Here is an 18,028-nt window from a genome sequence, read left to right as displayed (position 1 = left end):
GGAAAGGTTTTGTTTCTGGGCTCAGGGAGCAAAGGCTCCCACCTCAGGGGTCCAGAAACATGTCTTGTGGTGGCAGGCTGGTGTTTACCAGTCAGGGAACCCACTAGAGGCTGGTCGTTTTTCAGGGGGAATCTCTAAGATGCCCTCTGAGTGCATTGTATAATAAATCTCACACTGGCATCAGTGTGGGTTTATTATGCTGAGAAGTTTGATACCAAACTTCCCAGAATTCAGTGAAGCCATTATGGTGCTGTGGAGTTCGTAATGACAAACTCCCAGACCATATACTCTTTTATGGCTTTACTGCACTTACACTGTTTAAGAATGGACTTAGACACTGTAGGGGTACAGTGCTCATGCAACTGTACCCTCACCAGTGGAATAGTGCACCCAGCTAGAGTGGTGTCTTACCTATACCATAGGCAGTGGGTTGCAGGCATGGAACACAGGTATGTATGCCATGTCGACTCTTTGCTTTTCTCTGCACCAAAACATGCAGCCTGCAATGGCAGTGTGTGTGTGTGTTAAGGTACAGGGCCTCTAAGGGTGGCACAATACCTTCCCTGGTCACAGTGCCCTTGGTACCCATGGTAGCATTTAGAAGAGACTTACATGTGGCCAGAGAAGTGCCAATTGGGGGTACAAAGGTACAGTTTTGGGAAATAACACAGGCCCTGGGAACCTGATTGGCAGGGACCCAGGGCACATCAAGTCAAAGTGCATCAGAAATCTGGGAAAGGGGGTGGGGGGTTACTGCAACAGAAACCCAGTTTCCTACACCAGTGCATTACCATGTTGGGCTAAAGACCATTCAAACAAAAGCACTCCCAACAGCATTGCCTGTGAGGAGTCCATGTTCCAGGTCTCACACCAGTGTGAAATCATGTCCAGGCACCCAACGTAGATTGATTTCATGGAGTGGCATCCAACACCTCAGGCGGCAGATCAAAGGGGGAAGATACCACAGGGTCGGTTGGAGGTCTCTGCCTTGCTGCTGTGACAGGAGGCCCTTCCATAGTGGTAGCCACCAGAAAGAGCATTGCCGAAGGAAAGTAACTTGTTCTTTTCGACTCTGTACCATCATAGGTCCCTCACTTTCTCTTCATCCTATCCTCGCGCTCACTCTCCTCCTTTTTCTCTATCCCATTTGTCTTTCTTCTGTCACTATATCATTCTCTATAATTAGCTACTTTGCAATCTCCTTTTCTCTTTAGTCTTGCAGCTCTTGTTCTCCTCTTCTACATTTTTACCCTAATCTTTTCAATCACTTCTTTGTTTCTCTCTTCTCTCAGGTTCTGCTGCGGGATTACAAGCTGCGCTCATACACGCTAAATGCAGTGAGCTACCACTTCCTACAGGAGCAAAAGGAAGACGTGCAACACTCCATCATAACAGATCTACAGGTATTTCCGCCGCTGATGTTAATGATACCTGAGCACGCTGGTGGAGAGGGATGGGCACAGATTTGTGCGCACAGTGTCGACATAGGAGGGAAATGTTAGTAATAGCTGCCTCAGTACAGAGTATGATCGTTTTCGCATCCATGCAGCTGAAGACCGCACTGTGTTTAGGTCCCCTACCTCACTCCCGACGGCCCCCGAAAAGAAATTGCCTGCTGCCTGATCCAGATTGCGAGTTGCCTGAGATATGAAGCAAGCTCACCACTTACACCTATACACATTCACCCAGCCTTTAATTGATTTTTACAGGCTCCCATATCTACTTGTCTAATCCTTGCCATTGAACATCTCACTGCTTAGTAGTCCTTCAAATTTGGGGGATGAAACCTGAAATGTCATGACCCTCATTTTGGAAGGTAATACAATTTTTGTAAAGTTCAAATACATTGTGTCTAAAATTATGGGAGGAAGTAACTTTCTTTCACAACAAGAAAACTCATGGATCAGATGTCTGGCACTGTCCTCCATATTTGTTCTTTTTTCTTCCTAAATGAAAGACCGAGTGGATGATGGCATTTCTAAGAGTCCGGATGTGAGGACAGTGAACTAAGTTAAGGCACCTGGAAATGCACTAACTATATACCAGTTTAAAAATATTTCCAATAATCAAAATATGGAAGTTATAATTTTAAAAACATTACTCGGTGGAAGTCTATTTCTGGGGGTTGGGCTTTTTCTGTGCTTTTAAACATCCAATAGGAAGTAAACTTATTCAGACACTTGGCCTGCGCCTTCTGGCGCGCAAGCCTCTATTGAGATCCTCAATCCTGTTAGATTGCCTGTGATGCTTCGATGGTTCTTGGCAAAAGTTTGAAAATCAGCCGCATGTTATACCCAACACTGTAGACTGACCTAATCCTAGGTGCCTGGCAATTGTTTTAGTGTTTGAAAACTCCAATAAATTAAATTCTAACACTTATTGCCATCTTAGATCTGTGAAGCCTGTACTGTTAGCACTTCCTTTCCCCCCTTGTAGCTGGTCAGTCTTTATCCTGTACCTCTTACACCTGCTCACAATATTCCATATTAGTTGTAGCTATTAGGATGTCAGTTTCCTTTTCAGCCATCATTAAAAGGTACTGCCTATGGGTTTGTAGGCCTTCGTTCTTTGTGAGGGGCACAGCTGTAAAAACATTTTCTGGCACTGTGTTTATGAGGCTTGATTCATTGAGAGCAGGCACATACATATGAAACTGGAAGTTTGGTCTATATTAACGGGCATCAGCAGGCCTTTATGTGGGCCACAGGTAGAGGTGCGTGTTGTGTTGCTAGCAGAAATTATTGTGTTTATGCTTATATTGGGAAGGCAGAGTGGGACGGAGGGGTCCTGTCAGGTGTAATTGTGCAGAGGCACAATTGCATGAAGGGGGTGGAAAGACTTGCTTATATTAGGAAGGTCTACAGCCAGATGATAGATCAGTGGTCGCAGCACTCTCAACGGGGATGTGTTGTCAGGGATTGGAAGGCTATAATTATATTTAAAGAGATCTGGATGGCAGATGTTTTCAGGTTCTTTGTCTGTGTTGACTGCATGGTTGGCTTCGATTATCTCCCTGACTGAGGTTGTCTTGGCTCCTTGCAGAATGGCAATGAGCAGACACGCCGGCGGCTGGCTGTGTACTGCCTCAAGGATGCCTACCTGCCCTTGCGACTGCTGGAGAAGCTTATGTGCGTCATTAACTACATGGAGATGGCCAGAGTGACTGGGGTCCCTCTCAGCTACTTGCTGTCCAGGGGGCAGCAGATCAAGGTGGTGTCTCAGCTATTGAGACAGGTGAGTATGTGAGAAGAATGAGGACAAAGGAGAGGTGACAAAATAGCAAAGCTAGATGCTGGGCAGGACTGTCAGAGACTTTGTTGATGAAAGGTAGAAAGGAGGTAGGAGTGAGAATGGGTTAGAATTAAGAAGATTAGGTGAGTTTCGAAGGGGAAGCAAATTAGGGAGCTATAAAAGGATGAATTGGGAGGATGATTGTGAAAAATTAGTGGATGGGGTCAGCAAAGGAAGTTGGGTCATGTGTGTGTTGGTTGTGGTTCCTGGATGGAGGAGGGGGTGCTGAGCGAGCGTCTGGGACTGAGGTAAGAGAAATGGAATTGGTAAACTGGTAGGATAATGGTGGAGTAATGATCAGGATTAGGGCAGAAGGAAGAGGAGGGGCACAGATGACGGAACCAGTGATAGAACAGATGAGAGACTGTGGGATGGGGATCTGAGGAGGTGGGATACTACGGAAACCATGGTTGCCTAATTCTCCATCAGGCAGGTGAGGAAATTGATTTCACTGCCTCGTTTCTGTGCTTACAGGCAGTGAAGCAGGACCTAGTGATGCCGGTAATTAAGCCCCAAAGCGGTGAAGATTACACTGGAGCTACGGTCATCGAGCCTGTGAAAGGGTGAGGATTACACTTATAATCTCTACAGTTTCAATGCCAGGTACCCTAACAGTGTGCTGCTGCACCTATGGTTTTTAGGGTTTGCCTAATACTGAACTTTACTGCAATGTGAAGGTTCCTCCAGACATTGCTGTGTGCACTGGAGTGAAGGTGTGAGGCCGACTGAAATCCTCATATGGAGGGGAAGGTTCCCAGTTACTTGAGATCTTGTTAGGCTTTTCTGCTAACTCAGTGACTTAAATGCAGTTACTGGATGCCTGGTGTCTGAGGACTCCCTATGCCTTTCCAGATGACCTATTGGGCCTCACATGTATTTCTGTCAAGCATGAGCATTTGCCCTATAGAGCTTGGGGAGGGGGATACATCTGGTATTATGCTCTGTGTGGGTATTTCTGCATGTTTCCATATGGCTTCGGGGAGCCCATGTGTGTTTTCCCAGTTCCTCAAGATTCCATTACTGGACCTGCATCTCGTGAGGCCCCCAGATGTTTGACTCATTTTATGATATCCTGTTTGAATTTTCCTAGTGGTTGATTGATGATTTGCCTTTGCAATCTCCTTTGTGAATATGGCCCTACTGGCATTGCACTGTGCCTTCTAGTCTGCTCCTTCCCTTATCCTGCCAGATAAAAGGCTAATGACACTTGTTTTGACAGGTATTATGATGTCCCCATCGCCACACTGGATTTCTCCTCTCTGTACCCGTCAATTATGATGGCTCACAACCTGTGCTACACCACTCTGCTGCAATCGGGTGCAGTTGAGAAGTTGGGGTAAGTGTCTAGTGCATGTATTTTGCCTCACTGTAGTTGTAGCTCTAAGCAGGTTCTTTGAACTCTTCTCCGTTCATGGTGGTACAGAGATACAAATGTTAAAAACCTAAGAAATGTGGGTAGAGGGTTAAAAGAGACTTCATTGGTATAGTTTCTGCGTTTAGTCATATAACCAGGAGTAAATGGTGATAACCGAAATCATGGTAGTTTAAGATTATGGTAGCTGTCCAAGGAGAAATGCTTCAGACACACAGGAAAACATACTAAGCAATGCGTTTGTGAATGTTCCTTTCTTGTCTGCTGACTGTTCGAGGTACCATGAAGCTTATTTGGGAATCTGATAGGGACGTCTAGCCGCAGATTCCTTAACTTAGAATATCCCCAGGCGTCAGACTGGATCCGGAAAACCTTTCCTGCAGCAGCTCCGCCCTGACGTTATCCCCTGACATGACATCAGTGGAGCTATATATGTCCCTCCCGGCGCGCTGATGTCAGTTTTCTTCTTTTCCACGTTCGAACACGGATCCTGGGAAACCAGCAGTTCCTTGCCCTGGTTTTTGGGCCCTCTCAACACCGTGTGTGTCGGGGGGTGGAACAGTGTACATTGCCTTCAGGCTTCAAGGCTTGTGAAGCTTGTGCACGTCAGATGTCCGGCACTGACCCGTACCGCATATGTTTGTAGTGCCTCGGTGTACACCACGACTCCAAGGACTGTGATGCATGCCAATGTATGAAGCCAAAGTCCTTGAGGGAGTGGTGCATGAAACTGCTGGCCGCACAGCTGTCCGGTCCAGCTCCCTCCGGTCGCCGTTCTTCTTCTCGGGATCTGGCTCGTTCCCGAGGTCGCTCCCGCGACCGCCGTGTCACACCAGGTAAGCGTAAGCACAGGCATCGCTTACGGCGCTCTTCTTCTACCCGTGCTGCTACCGGCCATTCCTCTCTCAGCGAGCCGATTAAAGGCGTACGGCGTCCTCTGTATCCACCCTTTCCGGGTGTTGGGGCAACACGTGCCCGAATGGAGGCCTATTCTAAGGCACTCCAGGCTTGTTTCAGTCGCCCCCCCTCCCTGGTGCGTCTTCGGTCCCCACAGAGGTAGCAGGCACTGTGGCCGGGTCATCGTCTTCGGATGTTTCCCCGGCACCGGCTGTGTGCGTCGACTCCGATTCCTGAGACGACGCGATGCCGACAAGCCCAGGGCCAGAGCATGGGCCTCCCCGTTGTTCAGTGCATAGCCCTGTACGGCTCCCTGCACCGACAAAGCCGGCCTCGGCGACACCAGCCTCGGCGCCAGCGGCGAGGGCCTCGGCGCCGCCGACCTCGGCACCAGGTACTGCTGCATGCCCGACGCCTTGTACTCTCTCTGGGGAGGTTGTCGGCGTCCTGGCGACTCCACTACGGCACCGTTCGACTTCGGTTCCGGCGTTGAGCCGGCTTCCCTTGGCGGATGATCCCCTCCCCCCCGACTCCTCGGGCGGCTGTACGTCTCCCCCACGGCGTCTGTTAACGCCGGTGCTCCCATCTACTCCTCCTCCTCTGGATCCTAGGGCTTCCCTGGACTCTCCTGATCAAGAGGCCAGGGTGCAAGTTCTTTCTGTAGCCTAGCCTTCTGATCAGTCTCTGCCTTCGCCACTCCTCATGTCCAGTGGTAGACTTAGCCTTCAACCGTCTCCTACTGACCATTTGTTATCTCCTACTCGGATGGCGACTGAGTCTAGTGCTGCCTCGCGCGCGCTATTCAGGGGCGGCTGCTGTGCTTGGCCTACAACCCCCTATGGTGCCTATGCTTTCTGATCCTTTATTGGATCTGCTCCATTTGGAGCCTGTTGAGGTAGAACCTTTGCTGCCCTTCGGGGACTAGCTATGTGACACCCTGATTGGCACTTAGTCCAAACCTTCTTTGGGTGACCCGGTTGATCGGGCTATTGCCCGTAGGCACCGCCCGGCACCAGGTGACCCTCTTTGTCTGTCTCTTCACCCGCGTGCTCAAGCCTAGTTGTTCAGGAAGCTTTTGATTTGCACTATTCACACTCTTTACCATTGTTACCTCCCACAAGAGAGTCTCGGTGGCTGGATGACTGTGGCCGCAGGCTTTTCGCCTCCGCTAATGCAGGCCTCCGGGCTTTAAATACAGCCTGTGTGTTTGCACGCGCATCTGCCGCTCTTTGGGACTCAGTTGCTGTCATTCTCCCCTCTATTCCGGAAGGGTCACGTGCAGAATTGCTCCGCATTCTTCTGCATGGAAGATGCATGGCGCAATTTTCCCTTCTGTCTTCCCTGGACGCAACTGTCTCTTTGGGACGGGTCCTGGCTCGCACTCTGGCTTTACGTCGCCATGCTTAGCTGCGCGACAGTCGCTTCCCATATCATATTCTGGATGCCCTCAGGGTTCTTCCATTTAATGGAGTGGATCTTTTTGACTGCCATGCAGATTCGGCGGGCTCCCGTATTTTGTCCGGCCTGCTGTAACTCTTCTGGCCGTGTTCTCGGCGTTATTTTCCAGACCCACTGTGATGCTCAGCTTGTGTTTCGGGGCTGGTTACTGTTCACGGCAGGTTAGCCTTATCTCAGTTTGTTCGGCGCAGCCGGCTGGCTGCTTCCTTTCTTTTCAGTCCTCTGACTATGTGCTTACCCAAGAGGACACCCATACTGGTTTGCCTTACCCTATGTGGGGTATTTGATGACATTCGGTTCAACCGTTGTCTTGGTACGTTCCTATGGAGTCACTGAGCAGAGGTCCTGCTCGAAGTCACTTGCCTCTTTCTACAGGATTCCTCGTATGACTTGCCTTCTTGCAAGTTGGGTTGGTCTGTCTGTATGGCATCAGGATCCGGTTTGGGTCCCATACCGGCAACTGTCTATCTCGCACGTTGGGTGCATAGCCTGGTTGTGGCGGTTCTTCGGCTACCAGCACCCTGTTTACCGCTATGCAGCCTGTTTCTTATTGCCGCTATGCGGCCTGCTTCTTGTTGTTCCTTTTTGGTGCACCTGCACCTTCGGGTCCTCCAAGCTACTGGGTTAGCAGAGGTTGCCTTTCTTACGTACCTTATGCCCGGCTTTTGGTGGCTGCTTAACGTACAGCAGTGTCCTTTATTCCTGTTTTTTCCGTATGGGGGATTCTCAGCTTTGCATAGGGTTTATGCTGTACACTCTCAGAGGGGTGTCTTTTCCTCCTTCGATTCAGGGACCTTTACCTCTGGCCTCACTTTTACCAGGGTTGTGCCTCGTTTTTCTCCGACTCCGTCTTGCCGGGGACTCTGGTTGGGTCACGTTTTCATTGTGTCAACGTTTTCCCTCCGGATCTGGCTCCCCTAGGTGCTCCTACCCGATGGGTTCGTGTAGGCTCTCTTCTTCATACACTGTCCGTGGGTCCTGCCCCAGTCTACTTCTTCAGCCCTTCCTAAAGCGTCCGGCTCCCTGGTGCCCTTTTCCGGCTGCTGCCCTCTTACAGTTTTGTCCCTCCGGGCTGCTCTGCTACCCTACACGACGTCCTTTGTATAGCTCCAGAGTCCATATAGCCTGCTTCGGTTCCTTCCGGTCTTCGCTCTGGTTGGTAAAGCCCCACTTCTTGTACTCTGCCATCACATACTATGGCACCATTGCCTGCTCATGGGGTGTCGTCTACCTTCCGTGCTACCAGCATGTTGTGCCATAAATTGACATTTTTCAACATATGTTTGATAGCACGTCTCATACCAATGTAGGGTGTCGGAGCACTCTACATCACACACATACAGAGACAATGAATCATACGTGTGTAAATCAGTAAGTAGAAAATAGTACATAAGGTAAAGGGGACTACAAAGTGTAGGATTCACAGGTCATCTATACTGGTAGGCATTTGGGTCTGGAGAAGCACAAACTCAGGATTCTGAACATAACACTGTGGTTAGCATTGACTTTAATAATAAGAATCTATTTCTACCCAAATAAACCTTTTTTAGCAGCTTCAAGATAATCAGAGACTGAGAAAAAAATAATTCACTAACTTGTACCATGCAGTTTGCATGCAGCTCTTGGATGGCAGTTCATAGCTCACTGTGCTAGATTATGATTATAACTTATGAGCGGCACAGTACCAATAGAATCTCTGTGACAAAAGCATTAACCCACTGAGCTATGCACATAAAATATTGTATACATGCATGGTACACGCTCTTTGCAGAAGGCATATTAACCCTCTGTGATACCTTAGATGAGTCAAAGCTGCCACTGGACAACTCACATCTCTCTTCAGCAGGTACTTTAATCACTGGAGTTATCTTGACACTTTGATTGTTACCGGAAAATGCTGATCATACAAGGAACTTTGCAGTACTTTTAAAACTGCTGCCTGCGGAAATCCTGGGAATGTGTCATGGACCCCTGGGTTTTGCGGACCACAGTTTGGGAACCATGGACATAGGCTTCCAGCCTTCCTGAAAGTACCCCTTAGCAAACAGTGAGACTGAAAATTGCCCATGTCTGATGTACCAATAAAGAAACTTTACTAAGACCCATCTGATGCGGTTCATACACCAGTTGCCATTTAAAGGATAGCTCTGTGCATTTGTCTCGCCATTAAAACGTTTTATTTGTATTTGCCCCAAAAATTCAAGAAAACTAAAATGGCATGTATACAAACCTTTGGCAATACAATAAAGTGAATTAAGACCAACGAAACTGTGGATAATGATTTTACTGTGCTTTACAATCCTAGTGAATACATTAGGCAGCAGTAATTGTCCCATATTTGTTGACTGGAATGATTCCTGTTAGACTGTCACTAGACTGCGCACACCAGGACTGCTCATAGATTGCACAGCAGGGGAAACCCCCAGTAAAATAGGGATGCAAACTCTATTTGGAGACAAATGGACTGATGGGTCTTCGTCCAGTTTAGCTGTAAAAGCAGACCTGTTAGAACAGCACACCATTTTTGCTGAGCAATAATGCCCCTTGGTATTATGCTAAACCTTGGAGTACTTCATGAGTTTGTCTTTAGACGTGCCTGTAAAAGCTTTGAAACTAGTGCTGTGAAATTATTAATATGGCCCCATTAGAATCAACATAATTTTGACTGTGAAAATCCCCTCAAACTGCAAGTGAGCAAAGTTGTGACTTTCTACACTTTGTGAATTTTCATAAACTTGGCCGGCTTTGTAAACTGCAGTGGTGGCAAAGTTTAAAAGAATGACAAAAAAGAGGTTCAGTGGTGCATCTGCTGCTCAGGGTTGAACGTGCCCTGCCAACTTCCTAAAAGCTGTTTACTGTTCCTTTTTTTAAATATATATTTTTAAGCAGCACCCAAGTCCTCTCCTTTCCCTAATGCTGCAGGTCCCAGTGAGAACCCTCCATCAGAAGGTAAAATAAAGGATACTGCTGCCAAGAACCTATTGTGTTTCTCTGCTACTACTGTGGCCTCCTTGCTTGACAGTGAGGAAACAGAGTTCAATGCATGCTGATGTCCCATTTGTGTTGGGCAGCACACCCCCGGCTGCAGGGAATGGTTTTGTGAAAGTGGTTGCACTCTTACCATGTCTTTGCAAAGTTCTCTGACTTTGTGGTGTTTGGGTGGTGTTGTTCCCCACTTAACCCTCTCCTACACGAAATCCTCATGGAGAGAGTGGCACCTTCTTGTTTTGCATACTCTGCTATGTGCAATATGAGGGTGGTATTAAAAACAATTCCAGGCCTGCTGTCACTATCAGATCACCTCTTTAATACTGATTTGTTTCTGTATATACCTGCAGCCTGTAAACTCTGAAAACTCATGGCTCTGTGGTAAAATCTTACCTCTCCTGCTCCTCTAGTGACAGATACATTGTGCCTTAAGTGCAGGTTGTTGCACTGCACACGGCATACATAGCTCAATTACAACATGACAGGACAAGTATTTCAGCCACCAGATACTCCTTCACAGGTGAGTATCCCTCTCTTGGTCTGTGGGCATGTGACTGAAGATGGTTCTGTCGCTCTCGAATTCTTAATCTGTAAGTAGTTCAAGCAAGATGCTCTTCCTTCCCAAGTGTATCTTTTTTTAACTGCAGAGAAAGCGAGATAAGTCACCATCCTTCTTGAGCATTGCAAGCATTGCAAGACCTGCTCTTTGATGGCTTTTAATGAGACAGAGGACACAATGAGCGCTACCCTTTTATTCCAAGGGGAAAGCGATGAGGAAGCATGCCATCACAGTGAAGAAAAGAGACCGAAGAGCCAGCTCTGGGCATTAACAAAAACATTAACATTTGCTTATGGTTTCTCGTTTTCAGTTAAAAATTATTATAACCAATAAACGCCCTCGAACGCGAGTATTTGCTATTCATGGAAAACCCTACAACTCTGAATTTTGCTGCACTTATCCTACATTGGCACCTTCTGGTGTTAAAACATTTTCAGCACAGCCTTTCATTTTAAAGCACTTTTCTATGATGGATTCCTCCTCTGTGCCCCATGTATAGCCTAATTCTAAGTAACCCAGGGACCTACCTACTTCATCCCCACATCCCTGCTTTTTTGTGAGATTGCTTCATCTCTTCTGATGGATACTTCTTGCTGCAGATTCTTTGTGGTTAGATAGAGTAGCTACCAGAAAAATAGATACGAAAGGTAAGTAACTTGTACATCTTGCATCAGCTCCCTATTGTCTGAACACTGCTATCTAGTAGTAAGCAGATTTGCAGAAGAATTATGAGTAGGGTCTCATTTTAGGGCAAGCCTTACCATCATGATGTCATCCTCCATCACTTAGACAGCTGGGGCAACAAAGTTAACTGGCTAGTGATGCCCCTGGAATCGATGTCCTCCTGACGTTTCAGAGAAACTAGTACCTACCCTTTCAGAGCCTCTGCACAGGTGCAACGTGTATTCACGATCTGGCCCAGGATCAGCATAGTAAACTTTTATTCCCAGTCTTACTACACGGAACAATTATCAGAACAAGTGAGTGTGACTGCATTTAATGTCAACTTATTGAGCTGGGCTCATTGTTTCCCCACAAGACAGAAATTGCCCCATAATGGTGCTTGGTAGATAACTGCTTCACAAAAAAACTAAAGTAAAGTCGCTTGTGCAACTCTGGCGCAAAGCATGAGTACTGTGATCCCCTCTGTGCTTTAAGAAAATCACATACCTGGTAGAAATCAATGACCAGTAGTCCTCACACTAACTTTTACATTTAATACAAGATCCTTTTAAGCCCGGACCAGCAATGTAAAACAAACACAAAAAAACAGAAGAAAAAATTGAGGATATTACATAGACATTGCCTTCGTGGTCTTCCTATAATTACCATTTCACCTTCTATGGTGCACTAATCAGCAGCATATTATCAGTGAAAAGAGTAGCAGTATTGTGCATTAAATGCTGACTATTAACCTTTTATCTGCTGCAATAAGATTGTATTTGAGTGCAAAAATATATCTAGCAATGCATGTCGTGACCTGCGACGGAGCAGGGCTGCTATGAGAGGGCTTTGAGTGCTACGGGATGGGATCGACAGGTAGGTGAGATGAAAAATTACCAGCAAGAGCAAATTCAGGGAAAAAGTAGAAGGAAGAGGAGAGCAAACAAAATTCACTCTCTGAATCTCTTCACCACCCATGTCCTAGAAGAGGAAAGAATAGAATTGTGAGAGAGTGAATATAACTTGAAAGATAGAAAGAACCATTGTTTGGAATAAAAATCTGTATGACATTTGTCAATAATTTCACTCTCCACTCTGGCTGTGCAAGCATGATAGGAAGGCAATTAGCAAAGCTCATCAAGGTGTGGTCTTCTTCACTGTTTAATTCCACGCCTTCATATTTCAGCTTGGGTCCCGATGACTTCATTAAAACCCCGACGGGTGACCAATTTGTGAAGGCATCTGTGCGGAAGGGTTTGCTGCCAGAGATCCTGGAGAATCTGCTTTCCGCCCGTAAGAAGTAAGTGCTTAGGGTAGCCTCCGGCCAAAGGCAGGAGATTAGCAAAGGTCTGGAATACCACATTTTTTGGCATTCCAATACAAATGGGAAGCCTAATATCTGAAGTGAGTTATCAGTTGTCCCTGTGGCACTTGTCCATTTTGTCTGACCAGATTTTCTTATTCTTCATAACACCTAGGAACAGAAAACAAAGCATAATTGAGACCGAGACATGCTTTTACCCCTCACTGTAGAGGGAATCAGGGTAGCCCTGGGCACCTCTTCTTACCCTCAGTCTTTTATTCATTGTCTCATTGATGCATTCACCAACCCTGGTATATCTGATGATCAATCCTTTCATCTTAGGGCAAAGACAGAGCTAAAGAAGGAGACGGATCCTTTCAAGCAGAAGGTGCTGGATGGGCGACAGTTGGCATTAAAGATCAGTGCCAACTCTGTCTATGGCTTTACTGGGGCGCAGGTGGGCAAATTGCCCTGTCTGGAGATATCACAGGTAAGGGGCGTTCTGAGAGGATCTTCCAGGATAGTATGAAACCCTAGCCCTGATATTCTATTGGTAATGCAAGCACCCTGAGCAATCTAGAGAGACCGTTTTAATACTTAAGCTATTGTTTTTGTACTATGAGCTGCAGTGGGTGAGGGCAGCTCACCAAGTTTCCTGAGCTCTCACAGGAAAGACACTGCTACACAATGGTTCCAGCACAAAGCTTTTTTAAGGTCTCAGTTACCTGGGAATCGCATCAGAACAGGTAAGATTCTGGGAATCAAATGATTATGGTGTGACGATTTATTCCGAGTGTTAAGTATGATGGTTCTTTGTTATTCTCAGCAGTACTGTGGGAGAAATGGCAGAAGTACCCAGAGTTTTTTCCATCATTATTTTTTTTATTGAGCTGCATAAATACTAGAATATCTTGTCCGGGTTGTGATATTATTAGTAGGCAGTGAGCTGGCGACAACATAATCAGTCCTCTGTCTGGACCATGAAATCTTAGTGGGGATCTCGGGACTCTGCTGAGTTGTGTTTTAAAATTTCCATGGCTTAGGCAGTCGTGCACAGCCTATTGGTAATCTTGATTTATAGCTCTTGTGTTCAGATCTGCCCCTCCACTGTGATTGGTACCTGCCTCAGGATGATGACTGGATCATGCCTCTGAGGAGAGCCAGTAAGAAGTTCTGAAAATGTTTTAGTGCAGTTGGAGGCCTCAGTGGCTTCTTTGAGAATCCTTGATACTGAATGTCTTTGATGCCGATTGCAAACTAATTTCTCTGGGCCCTCTGAGAAGTGTGCCTCCACATCAAAGATGCAAGTATCAAAAGATACCGCGTTGACCAGCATCTTAATGGTGATCTTCACAACAAAGGGCCAAGCCGCTCCAAGTTTGGATTTTGAGGTAATGCCCTTCCTTGGCCTCTTGTTGGATTGAGACACTAATCCACAGTAAAAGACACATTTTTCTATGGGAGATCTGGAATGTCTGCTTGAAATTCCAAGTTTAGCCGGTAGCCCAAATCACGTCTACACAGGCGGCTGTTTGAGATTTCTCTTGAAAATGACACACTGCCACAGCAGGAAAATCAGGAAGATAGCTAACACACAAATCACTGCTAATATTTTGGAAACATTTCTAAAACATTGAAGGGTCATTTATCAAAGAGAGACAGCATTTTGTCTGAGAGAGCCGGTGTGGTGGCTGACAAAGCAACTGCATAGGTTTAGTGAAAACAACTGTACCTGCAGTAGAAGTGCTTTTAAAGTTAGCTGAAAGCTAAAGATGGCTTTTGAAGAAAATAACATTTCTTCAAAATCGATGCTTACAAATATTAAATGGAAAATGATAAAATCTAGGGCTCAAGTATCCTACTCCACAGTCAAAAATGTGGTTAACTGTAGCTTTACTGCAAAGAGGTGCTTTGGAGTAAACTTTCCCCCTTAATATGAATGGGTTGAATTCCACTGTATAAGTTACTACATACCTGCTGTTTCCATTAATACAGCAAGTATAAAAATGGGCATAATTAGCCTAATAAGTTATTTTTTGTGCTACTATGTTAATTCTAATTGGCTTTTTTAAGCCATACAATAATATATATATGTTCGAGGCATATGAGCTGCAGATTACACACTTGTGCATAGATCGCCATCTGGTGTTGGGCCCGGATGTTTGCAGTTGTTTTTCCTCTTGGAAAGTCTTTGGAAGTCACGAGGTCGGTGACTCCTCCTTTGGATCGTATTGCGCATGGGCTTCGGCTCCATCCTCAGATTGTTTTTTTCCGCCATCGGGCTCGAATGTGATCTTCGCGCTCCAGTTCCGAACAGGTTTCCAGTTCAATCGACGCGCAATCCTCACCCCAATTCGCGGTATTGTTTCGATCGCGATCTCCACACTCGATGCGGCTCTCATCAATCAAGACCTTCTATTCCAGTCGTCGACGCCGGCCTTCCGGCCTACCCAAGCTCCGGTCCTGGCTCATGGAAAGGACTCCCTTCAAGAAGTGCCCTCTGTGGGTCCAAATTCCCCCACACTGATCTCCACGAAGTATGTAATCTCTGCCTCTCCCCTGAACACAAGGCTCGAGACTGTCCGGCGTGCAAGTCCTTCCGGTCCAAGAAAACGATTCAAGACCGAAGAGCAAGAAGGACCAGATGATATCTTCGGAGAGGGCGTCGACGCTCCAGATGAACACCACACCGACGAGGGCCTCGTCAGCGCCTCCGAAGCCGACGATTCAGATGTGGACATCACTCCGGCACAGAGGGTCGTGAGTACCAGTTTGCCCCCCCTCCCACACCCTCGCCGGCACGGAAAAGGGCTTCGGTCACGCCTTCGCCTCCGGGCCTAGGTAAGACCAAAGACACTGCTTCCCACACCGCACCTTCGGGACCGGTAAAGAAGCTGATTAAGCCTTCCGGCGGCTCGGGCTCGAGCCAGCCCACCGTCGGTGCCGACAAACACTCCTCCGCACCGACGCCGAAAAAGAAAATGGCCTCCTCTTCGGCACTGAGCCCCATACCGAAAAACTCTGTGCCGAAACCCAGTTCCACCTCCTCGGTACCGACTCCATCCCCGGAACCGACAAAAGCACACAAGGCCACCGGCACCAAGATCTCGAAGCCGAAACACATCTCTGCACCAACCAAACAAAAAGCCCTTTCCAAGCCGCATACTTCCAAACAGGACACTAAAGCCAGAAAACCAACGGCCCGACGCCTTCGTCGCCGACGGATAAACCACCTTCAGAAGAACTCTTTACACCGGATCCCTTGCAAAAGACATTGACCAAGGATCCCAAAACCGGACATTTGATGCTCAGCATCAAAAAGAGACAGCTGGAAAAACCTGCCCCAGCTCCACCTCCAAAGAGGAAGGACTCTGCTACCTCACCTTTCAGAATGCCTTCCCCACCTCTTCCACCCCTTCCACCTTCTCCTTCTCCACCCCCTCCTCATCGTTCCCCAACACCCCCTCCGGATGATGATGGTCATGATGACACATATGATGACATGGGGGACGTGCCCCATGATTTACCTAGAGGGGACCCCACTCCCACAGGCTCCCCAGACCCATGGGACGACTATAACATCCCCGACATCCCTAACGTCCCACAAGATGATCTCTATCCTTCGAGACAATCCCCACCAGAAGACTCATTGGGGTTCAACCATTTACTCCAAAGGGCTGCACACTATCACGGGGTAGATCTCCATACCGACCCCGTGGAGGAGGATTTCCTCCTCGATACTTTCGACACCACGCATAGGGCCACCTCCATACTGCCCATGCTCAAAAGAGTTGTAAAACATGCGCCAGAGGTCTTTAAAGACCCAGTCAGAGCCAGGGTCATTAACCCGCGCATTGACAAAAAATACAAAGCCGCCCCTACAGATCACTCCTACATCAGAGGGCCAGCACTGCTAGATTCACTGGTTCTCATCCAGGGGATACTCATCAATAGTCATAATATATGAATAATCCCCGCCCACGTGCGGGATCCCGGAGCATATAGAAAATACATATATATACATATATATGCATATGTGAAACCATATACATGCAGCCTAAAATGTTTCAAACATGGCAATGCTGAAATTACATAGGTTTGCATTGTAGTACCCCCTAACCCATAAGGAAACAAGCATTGGCATAGCCAATAGGTCTCGCCTTTGGGACCTTATAAGTGTTTAGCCATGCAACAGTTGCGTAACTAAATACTTATAAGGTCCCAAAAGCGTGACCTATTGGCTATGCAAAGCGGCCGTGGGGCCGTGAAAGTGATCGCGATCGCGATCACGATCAAACATCAAAGCGGCTGAAAGTGAAAGTAATCGCGGTAAAACGCGGCGCGCGCGCCCGCGCACATGCACTGTAGCTCTAGGCTGGCCTGGTAGCACTTTTTGGAGCCCTCACAAAATGTCTCGCCAGGACAGCGCATGCGCTGGGTCAGGCAAGACCTAAAAAGGAAGCATTAAGCCAATTGTCACACAACAATGCTTTATTGCCATAAAGCAAACTTGTAATTGCAGGCATTTGCCTGTAGGCTGCAGTAGAGTATCAAGAAAACAAAGAAAACTGACACCTTGCCTTTAAGGCATTAGAGTAGGGGGACCGTGCCTTTAAGACCTGCAGGAGACCCCTTGCTCCCATGATGCACCACAGGTGACAGTTAGGTCAGTTCTTTTTTCCGGATCCTTCTATGAGGATCCTGGAGCTTGAGCTCTTCAGTTTTTTGACTGAAAGTTTTTCACTTCAGATTTTTTCAGAATTTTCGACGTTTTCTGGCTCCTGAAAGCTTATTCTGCTGGTTTCCTGAATAATTTCAATTTTTTTTCCAGTCAGAATGCCTGCTTTATTCAGGAAATGCCCTTCCTGTGGCAATAAGATGGCACTGGCGGATCCACACTCTGTGTGTATTGTGTGTTTGCCAACTTCACACAATCCTGACCGGTGCCCCCACTGCCAGAAATTTTCCAGGCGCACTCTGCGCGATAGAGAGCACATTAAGTTGCATGCCCAGCTGGAGAAGGAGAGAAGCCGTCGTGAAGGCGACCATTCATCCTTAAAACCACCCTCTTCAGCTAGACGACCTCAGAAACGGCGACATACCACCTCTCCTGACCCCTGGAAGACCAAGGTTCCAGGAGATTCGCCGTCGACGTCGAAGGTACTGTCTAAAAAACGCAGGACGACTTCTGCGTCAAGAGATTCATCTCGACGTCGAGATTCTCCGCCGCATACAAGTAAGTCGGCGTCGAGGCACAGCCCTTCGGGCTCGAAGGCTGTTAGTCCGATGAGATCCGGACAGTCTCTGTCGACGTCGAGGCTTCCGTCGACATCGAGACACTCTCCGCCTCGAGGGGGTCAGTGTCGAGAGCTGCGACGACGTATGTCTCGCCGCGGGTGGGTCGATCGACGTCAAGAAGATCAAACCCCAACTCTACGTCATGGATATCGACGTCTAACACACTGGACCGCCGGTGAAGGTCGACGTCAAAGTCGCC

At 47.4% G+C, this 18,028-nt stretch overlaps 1 protein-coding gene across 2 annotated transcripts in view; it reads left to right on the top strand.

Annotated features, from left to right (window-relative positions):
• The window catches only part of POLD1 (DNA polymerase delta 1, catalytic subunit), a 509,877-nt gene that overhangs the window by 157,129 nt on the left and 334,720 nt on the right, over positions 1-18,028 (top strand). For both annotated transcript variants that reach the window (XM_085616214.1, XM_085616215.1), the window contains exons 12-17: positions 1,293-1,403; positions 3,043-3,234; positions 3,766-3,854; positions 4,511-4,627; positions 12,415-12,528; positions 12,874-13,021. In XM_085616214.1, the coding sequence (XP_085472340.1) occupies positions 1,293-1,403; positions 3,043-3,234; positions 3,766-3,854; positions 4,511-4,627; positions 12,415-12,528; positions 12,874-13,021 (771 nt within the window). The remainder of the gene's footprint in view (positions 1-1,292; positions 1,404-3,042; positions 3,235-3,765; positions 3,855-4,510; positions 4,628-12,414; positions 12,529-12,873; positions 13,022-18,028) is intronic.

This window comes from Triturus cristatus, chromosome 7 (assembly GCF_964204655.1).
Source record: "Triturus cristatus chromosome 7, aTriCri1.1, whole genome shotgun sequence".
Taxonomy (NCBI): Eukaryota; Metazoa; Chordata; class Amphibia; order Caudata; family Salamandridae; genus Triturus; species Triturus cristatus.
The sequence above is the reverse complement of the archived record's forward strand: the minus strand, read 5'-3'. Positions and strand labels throughout refer to the sequence as shown.